This window comes from Dipteris shenzhenensis, chromosome 28 (assembly GCF_047967505.1).
Source record: "Dipteris shenzhenensis isolate YYH24624 ecotype China chromosome 28, Dip_SZ_1.0, whole genome shotgun sequence".
Classification (NCBI taxonomy): Eukaryota; Viridiplantae; Streptophyta; class Polypodiopsida; order Gleicheniales; family Dipteridaceae; genus Dipteris; species Dipteris shenzhenensis.
Genome location: NC_141623.1, coordinates 12,820,022 through 12,828,946, shown reverse-complemented (window position 1 = coordinate 12,828,946; position 8,925 = coordinate 12,820,022). Strand labels below are relative to the sequence as shown.

The window sequence follows — 8,925 nt, the reverse complement described above, 5'->3', positions numbered from 1 at the left end:
GTTACTAAACTTGCAAACCATCTATGGATGGAGCAATGCAAGTTTGAATGCATTACTCAAGTAAGCTTTAAAGTCGATTTTGCAAACATAGTGAATTATGCTAGTGGGTCAATTACTCGAATGCTTTTCCTCATTTATGGTCTTCACGTGCAGGCTATTGTGTAAAATGCTTCCAAGGGAGAATAAATTACCGACCTCAAGAGATATGGCAAGGCAACATGTGACCTCTCTTGGAGGATTAGATTACAAGCGCATCCATGCATGTGTCAACGATTGCGTTTTGTTTCGTGGACTACATAAGGATGCAAGAGAGTGTCCTACTTGTGGAGAGGCAAGATATAGAGCAGATCTCAAAACCTTGGATGTGCCTCGTAAGGTATTGCGACATTTTCCCATAATCCCTCGCATCCAACATATGTTCAAGTGCAAATCTATTGCAGAGCTCATGTCATGGCATTCCTCCCATCGATCAACCGATGGCAAGTGGAGAACTCCCGCGGACTCTCCTGCGTGGAAGCATATTGAAGACACATGGCCAAGCTTCAAGGAAGAACCTAGGAGCTTGAGACTTGGATTGGGTATGGACGGTGTAAACCCATTTGGTCTCAAAAGCACATCTTACAGTGTATGGCCAGTGGTATTGGTGAATTACAATCTTCCACCCTCTATGGCTATTAAGAAAGGACATGTCATGCTGTCCCTTCTAATTCCAAGGAAACATAAAGTCAAAAAACCTGATGTTTATTTGGAGCCTTTGATTGATGAGCTAGAGATACTTTGGAGAGGTATCGAGGTGCATGATGTGAGCAGGCCTCCCTCGTCACGAGACTTCAACTGCAAAGCAGTCTTGATGTGGACGATGCATGACTTCCCAGGCTATGCAGGCGAGTGTTCAGGTAAGCATTGCATTTTTTAATTATGAATAGGCAAAGGACGTGGCACCCTAAACCCACCTTTCACTCTTAATTGCATCTATTGTTCAGGTCTCACTACATCGGGTTACCATGCATGTCCTGTTTGTGGTCCTTCGCTAGTTGCCTCACGGGCAGACGCATTGAATAAGGTCATCTATGAGAATCACCATCGATTTCTCCCACCTGATCATCCTAGATATGTTGCCCCTTGGAATGAAGTCCTCCCACAATCACTCACCGCAGGAGATTGGATGAGAATTTGGGACGGTTCCATGACTCCTCTACCACTTGGCATGAGCCGGTAAGGGTTTGTAACTATTGGCTGGAAGTAAAGATTGGCTATATTGGTTGAAAGTAAAGATTGCACGCTAACACTTTATTTTGTTTATATACTCCATCTTTTATCGTTTACCATATTGGTCCCACCTCAAGATCAATCACCTGCTTGATCCCATGCATATCTTCAAGAATGTGGCATCTACCATTTGGGAGCATTTGAATGGGACACGAGATTCGGCAAGCATAAGGGAGGATCTACGTACCACAGGGAGGATGCGTGAAGCTTGGCCTCAAGAGAGACCAAATGGGCGTGTTTTTTTACCTCGTGCACCGTGGATGTTATCAAAGCTAGAGATGGCGACGGTGAAGCGCGCTATTACTACAATTCGTACTCCCACTGGATGCATGAGGTGTTTGAAGGGAGCCTTTACAAAGAGCAAGAAAAAAGGTGTAGAGCAATTATATGGCTTGAAATCTCATGATTGGCACAAGATGCTCGAAGTAAGTATTTTATATGCATAATATCTTTTTCCTTTCAAATTTGTGAGTGAATAGCTATAAGAAACTAATCAACCACCTCCTCGCGGGTTCAGTTCATACTACCTACTAGCATTTCACGTAGTGCATCAAAGGACGTGAAAGATTGTATTTACAAGATGGGCGAGCTTGTGAGGTATGTGAGCTCAAAGGAAATAGATCCCACCACGCTTGAGAATGCTCGAGTTATGTCAGTGGAGGCGGTTTGTTTAGTGGAGGAGACATTTGCACGTTCTATTCTCATAAGCCAACTACATCTCAGAGTACATTTGGTGGATGAGATTGCTATATGCGGTACTATACATGCACGATGGTTGTTCTTCCTCGAGCGCTTCATGAAGACCTTGAAGGGCTTCGTGAGATAAAATGCAAGACCCGAAGGTAGCATGGCCGAGGGTTGGTTGGTACAAGAGTCACTTGTATATATTTCTGAGTTTCTTGTTGATGTGGATAGCTCTCTCCCACGACTATGGAGAGATGATGAAGACCTAAGGATGACCTCTATTGTGCCTCAAGGAAAAGGACACAATAAAGTAATAGACACAGAGTTGCATAATAGTATCAACCTCTTTTGGGTGCTTAATAGTGATGTGATGAAAAGATGGGTGACAAGATACGAGGATGCAAAGGCAAGAAGACAAGAAGAAAGGGCCCTCTTTCGTACACACCATGGATCTCATGTGCCATACCCTCAGCGTCTAAGAGCACTTCCAAAGGATATTCATGTGGATTGGCTACTTGATGAAATGGAGAAAGCAGAGAAAGATGAGGGGATGCATATCACAATGGAAGAATGGGAGTATGCTAGGGGATGCATGAGCAAGGTCGGTATATAGAATGTTATGCATAAGTTAGGAGCTTTTTATAATTTAGATTGCTTATTTAATTGATTTTTTCTTGGTGTAGTGCACTATGTTCAATGCTATATGGTGTGAGGGCAAGCATTTTCGAACAGAACGGATTGATGATAAGAGAAACACACAAGATTGTGGCGTCATTGCTAGCTTTGAGGGAGCCAATGGAGCCATGGATGATTATTGTGGCATAATCCAAGATATCATTATGCTTGACTTTCGACGCTTCTTTGTGTATGTTTTGGATGTAAAGTGGTTTAAGGACGTGGTGGAAAGAGGCCCTAATGCAACAATCAAACGCCATGCAAGTGGCTTTGTAAGTATTGACTCCACAAAGTTTTGGCAAAGTAGGAAGGACACACTAGTACTACCGCAACAATGTGAACAGGTACTGTGCACACACATAAAAATACTCGCTTTTAAATATTTGATGCAAGAAAAGTAACATGATTGTATTTGTGTTTGAATTAGGTTGTCTATCAACCAATGGTGGATAATAATAGATGGTGGCATGTCATACCTATTATGCCACGTTCCAAAGTGATGTATAGTACATTTACTAATATGGAGCGTATGGAGGATGATCATGGCCATGGACGTGATGATGACCGTGATACAAGAGAGGAGGATGATCATGAGATAGGAGATATAGATATTGAGGCCATTACCCGTGAGGACGAGCCTACCATTGGAGATGCTGATTTCGATGAGCACATGAGTGGCACAAGTAGTAGTGGGTTGAATGTATTTGTAGATCTAAACACTTGTTTGGATTTTGAAGTAGATAGTTTGGCAAGGGTTGATCTCATCAAGGATGAGATTGAACCGTAGCCCCACAATTGATATTGGCAAAAGTATTTTACATATTGTCTCATTCTCCTCATCTCACTTAATTCTTGTATATGTGGGCTTGCAAAAAATTATGTGCTTTGGTAATCATGGGCAATGTTTGGAAAGAAATGATGTACACCAAAATCTCACTTTCTGTATTCTCTGGAGCGCATCTATTTACGCGTCTAAATGTGCGTCTGATTCTCAGTGTAAACGCGTAAATAAACACGTAAATACACGCGCAAATAGATGCGCTAATAAATGGGATGTTAGACGGGCTCGTATTTTCTCAGGTCAGATGCGCAAATAGACGCAGTGATTCACGCGCAAATAGATGAGCTTTTAGACGCGCATTTAGACGCGCCCGTAATTTCTCTACTAAAGCAACGCCTATAGACGCGCCTGCTATTTTGCGCATCTACCAAGCGCGTCTATAGTTGCTTTGTGTTGTTGTGCTATATACAAAAAACTCCTTGAACCTCACAAAAAATGGCTATAGCCAAGCAAACAATGACCCAAACCTTTGATCAATTAATATACCTGAACCACTGGGTGTACTCCTTTTTTGAATACCACATCCTTCTCCATCCATTTTATATCACGCTAAGATGACTACTGTAGTTTATTCTCATTTGACATCCACATAGCATAGCTTTATTGCACAAAGGGTCCCTAACACCTTACATCAAGAGGATTACCAAAAGGCGAGCGACAAAAAGCGAGCGAGCCAAAAAAAGCGAGCAATAAAAAACAATAAAAGATTTATAAATCCCCCATTTCAGTAGCAAAAAATAATAACTTATTCAAAAGTCCATATGTTTCCTCAATGCTAGAAGGTTAAATATGCATATAACTTTCTGAGCCACTGACACTAAATTTTTCACATCATCCATGAGATAGTTTATATGTTCAATTTCCAATTCATTGTTTGTATTAAAGACAAACCCTACAGCAATTGCAATCAAGTTCTCTCTTTCCACTAGAGTAACTGAGATCATCAATGTAACCTTCCACACAGGTGGGGTGTTTCCAAGGACTCCTTGCATGGATTAGTCTTTACATGCATATGTAAATGCTTAGCTTTTTTAACTCTTTTCACTCTTGGAATGAAATCCATGTTTCTTTATTAGTGGAAAAATATCCTTCCCTAATGATTTATTCTGACCTCCCACTAATCTAACCAATGCAACAAATTAACCACAAATTCATATTTTGGTGCATTAAATTTTACTAGATGGTGCACAAAGACATGATAATCATCTAAAGTACGCCTTGCCATTTGATTTGATGTGTAACATGACCCTACTTGGACTTGTAAATCAAAAGATACAAGGATGTGAAAATGTCATCTTTTTGGCCAAAACAGGGAGCGTGGCCCAAAAGAGGACATTTTCACATACCTGTATTTTTGCAAGATGTCAACATATGATTTTTTTGGCCCAAAAGATGAGTTTTGAACATCCCTACATCTTTTTATTGTCAAATATAAATGGCATAATGTTACATATCAAATCAAATGACAAGGCATGATTTAGATCAATATCATGCCTTTTTACACCATCTAAAAAAATTGTGTTCATCAGAATATGAATTTTGTGAAATTCTGTCCAATTTTTTTCACCAAGTTTAAAGCAAGGTTTCCCATAATGGGGAGTGAGAAGACACTGTCTATTTTGGCCCAAAAAAACCAAAATTTAAAATCCTGTACATTTTAATTGCACTCTGGGGATCACTCTTCATAAACCCATAAAGCATGTGCAAGCAAGCATGTATTAAAAATTACCCCTATTCTTGCAATTTACATTTTGTCATGTAAATGGTTGAACCCATGTAAATATTTACATATATAAATTACATTAAGTTGCTATTTTATAAATCCCCTCATGCACACAAATAACATGTAAGTCCCCCCACTAAAAAATATCCCTCAATGCACAAAAGTGGTATGTTACATGCTTATGAGTGACCCCCAGGATAATTGCCAAAATGAAATGGGGTCATGTTACAGTAGTCCTTTACTTTAGACTACTCAATTTCAAGAACTATGACACATAACCACTCTTTTGAATGCTTTATACTTCAAGCAATTATTTTATAAAAGGCTTAGATTCTTTCTTTGCTTGCTTGATTTTTTAATCACTTCAACTAATTGTTGCTCGCTTTTTTGGGCTTGCTCGCTTTTTCTCGCTCGCTCTATTGATTGCCTCCATCAAGGGTTATTTATTCTAGGGCAAGGTTAAAACTTCAATCTCATCGTATTCACCAACTAAATCAATGAAACCCTTCTTGAAACAAATATTTTATGGAAAGAAAACACCCTTGCCTTATAGACCTTCCAACTTCTTATCTCCAGTATATACATCGGTATAGATTATGTCAGGTATCAATAGTATCTATATATATGTACATTTTTAGTATAATTCATCATTAAAGCATGGCCATACTAGTTTTGCAACCTTGTTTTAATAAACAAGGTGGGGATCCCACTATGGCCCTGCCTTTTGGAGTGTCATTATAAGTCCAAGTGTAAGTAGCTCGATAAATATTTTGAATAACTTGTGAAAGGAAACAATAGGAACATCAATGAGTGAAAGAGAAGAGAGAAAAGAGGTAAAAAGGTGAATGTGTGTGTGTGTGTGTGTGGTAGATGGGCCATTAAATAAAAGTGGGGAAGAGTGACTATTTTGGCAAAAGTAATATAAATGTGATGTCATACAAAAGACAAAGAAAGATACCTAACAAAAGACAAAAGCTTTAGGATAGAAGACAAAAAAACATTTAGGACCTCACAAGCAAACAAAAACCTTAAACCCTAAACACATGAGAAGCCCTTAAACTTCTACTAACCCACATTTAAGAGGTTGACTGTGTGTTCAAAATGAAGTGTTTGCATGGTTGTTTGGTGATCGAGCTGCGAAGCAAATTGGGAGACAAAAAGTAGATGACATTTAATTTGATAGGGATGGTGTGAGATCAAGCGATTGGTGAAGAATATGCGGAGCAATTTTAACATCTTGTCTGATGAGCTAGATGGGACATGCTGTTGAGGAAGTTCAGAGGAAGATATCGAGCCAGATGGAGCATGCTGTTGAGGAAGAGAAGAGCGAATGAAGATGAAGGGTGTCTGCTACTGAGCCGGCAAGGAGTTGCGAAGGGAGGGAGAGGATGCATGAACTTCTGTAGATGCTGCTGCTAGACGGAGCTAAATGGAGCATGCTGTTAAGGAAGAGAATTAGTGCGAATGAAGATCATGAGTGGGTCGTGATGAATACATGAGCTGCTGTTGTTGCTGCTGCCGCTGATCGGGTAGTGAAGGGTCCTCATCTTCGTTCAGCAGCAGCCACATCTTCATGGCGCCTTCCATTCCGCCAGAGTATAACACCCCCACGCCATTCAACTCTTGTGGCATGCAAGCCCTTATGCTCTTCACCCGCCCAGCATGCCCTCTCAGAATAGCTATGCAACTGTGAGAGCACTCGCAGCCAGGCTTCGGCCTCCTCCACACTCGAATAGTCTTGTCTGCTGAGCCGCTCATGAGCAACGACTCCCCATGCACCTCCAAGCACAGCACCGCCTGCTGATGCCCTCCCTCCAGCGTCTCCTTCGCCTCCAGACACAAACTGCTCCTCTTCTCCCACACCTTGATTCGCCCATCCGACCCGCCTCCATACACCCTCCCTTCCGCCAAAGCCAACGCATTCACCCCCGATCCCTGCTCCTCCAAAGCCACCTCCATTCTATGCCTGTTCCTCAGCCCCGGCATCCTTCTCCATACCTTTATCATCTTGTCTGCCGACCCTGTGTACACCAGCCCGTCCTCCTTCCCCACCGCTATCGCATTCACTGCGTCATCGTGCGCTTTGAAGGATTCCTCGCACTTCATCCCGTTCAGGTTCCATACCTTCACGGTCTTATCCCATGAAGCAGAATACAAAAGCCCATATCCGCTCATTGCTAATGCGCTGATCTTGTCGGCGTGTTCCATCCACGGCCGCTTGACATGGCGCCGCACCTGTTCATACTTGCGGTCCAATATATAGTTCTTCAGGTATGCTTTGCTTGAAGGCATCGTGGCCACTCGCCCATGATGTAATCGGCCGGTTAGGGAGCGTTGCCAGACTCGGATCTTACCGTCTTTGTGAGCGGTGATAACTCCTTTTCCCTCGACGGCCACTGCACTTACGTCGGGATTTCTCGTGGCAAATGAACTACTTGCTGCGGATAGGTCGAGTTGGTCTACGGCCCTTATCTCTCCCGTTTGGCGAACAATGTACAGATGATTGTCGGTGATTGCCAGATTGACCACTGCTCCCTCTCGTAAATCTTCGCAGGCAACACAGCTGAAATTAGACAGCTTGCATTCCCGCACAGCTTCAGATAATTTCCCCACGTGACGGACTTCGTCAGTGCGAAGCCCGAGGTTTCTTTCAGCATCTTCATTGTTTCCTGGAAGACGTTCCACCTCCTGCTGGATTTGAGGAGTATGGTGAAACTGTTTATTGATTGGATTGAGACTAAGTTCTAAAACGTTCCGCAAGTGTGGTATATCCATGTTGAGAACCTACAGGATCCAAAAAGAACAGCCGAGACGTACCGACTGCAAGCAACAAGCAGGATAAAAAGAGAAGAGCGGATCAACGACTGCAAGCAACAAGCGGTCTACCAAGGAACTGATAGCCGAAAGACGAAGAATTTGTGTACTAATGCAGGTCGGTTGGAAGAGCTTTACGTTGCAAAAAATAGGGAGAAGAGTACTGCACGGCAAAGTTGCGTATAAAATGGAGATCTAATTGTTAAATTGATATCAAATTATTTGATAAAGACTCCCATGGTATATTAAAACCATAGGTTGCCAGCTCCTTTTAAGCACCGTATAGTCTATAGGTCTGTGATAGCTGCTCCTTGCCACCCACATGTCGTGACGAAATCATGCAAAGGAAGATTCATACCTTTTGGAACAGATTCTTAATTCTCCAAACTAATGAACTTTAAGGACTTGGCTCTTAATGTGAATCTTGCTTCATTATTTTTCTAAATGTCAACCTCCAACCTTTCCTCATCTTGAAATCAATTTCTTACCTCCCTTGTGCCAAGCTCTCACCATCTCAATGCCTTACAAATGGATGCCATATACATTATTCATTGACTTTGACACCTCAAAAGCTCTTAGTGTCTCACCCATGTGAATAGAATATAAACCTAATACCATTTTTCACAAAATATTTAATGTTATAATGAGACAACTAGGGATTTGCTATTGTAACATGACCCCATTTCGTTTTGGCATCTTGATCATGGTCCACAAATACATTCCCATTGTTTCCTGGAAGACGTTCCACCTCCTGCTGGATTTGAGGAGCATGTTGAAACTATTTATTGATTGGATTGAGACTAAGTTCCAGAACGTTCCGCAAGTGTAGTAAATCCATGTTGAGAACCTACAGGATCAAAAAAGAAGAGCAGAGACGTACCGAATGCAAGCAACAAGCAGGATAAAAAGAGAAGAGTGG

General features: G+C 41.7%; 1 protein-coding gene across 1 annotated transcript; it reads right to left on the bottom strand.

Moving 5' to 3' along the window:
• Positions 1 to 6,647: 6,647 nt before the first annotated feature.
• LOC147883189 (uncharacterized) lies at positions 6,648 to 7,967 on the bottom strand. The gene has a single exon (XM_087399259.1). The coding sequence runs from the start codon at positions 7,965 to 7,967 to the stop codon at positions 6,648 to 6,650; it is 1,320 nt and encodes a 439-aa protein (XP_087255385.1).
• Between the last annotated feature and the right edge of the window lie 958 nt (positions 7,968 to 8,925).

Coding starts and splice junctions, on each gene's coding strand:
- LOC147883189 (XM_087399259.1), bottom strand. CDS start 7,967: ATGGATATACCACACTTGCGGAACGTTTTAGAACTTAGTCTCAATCCA.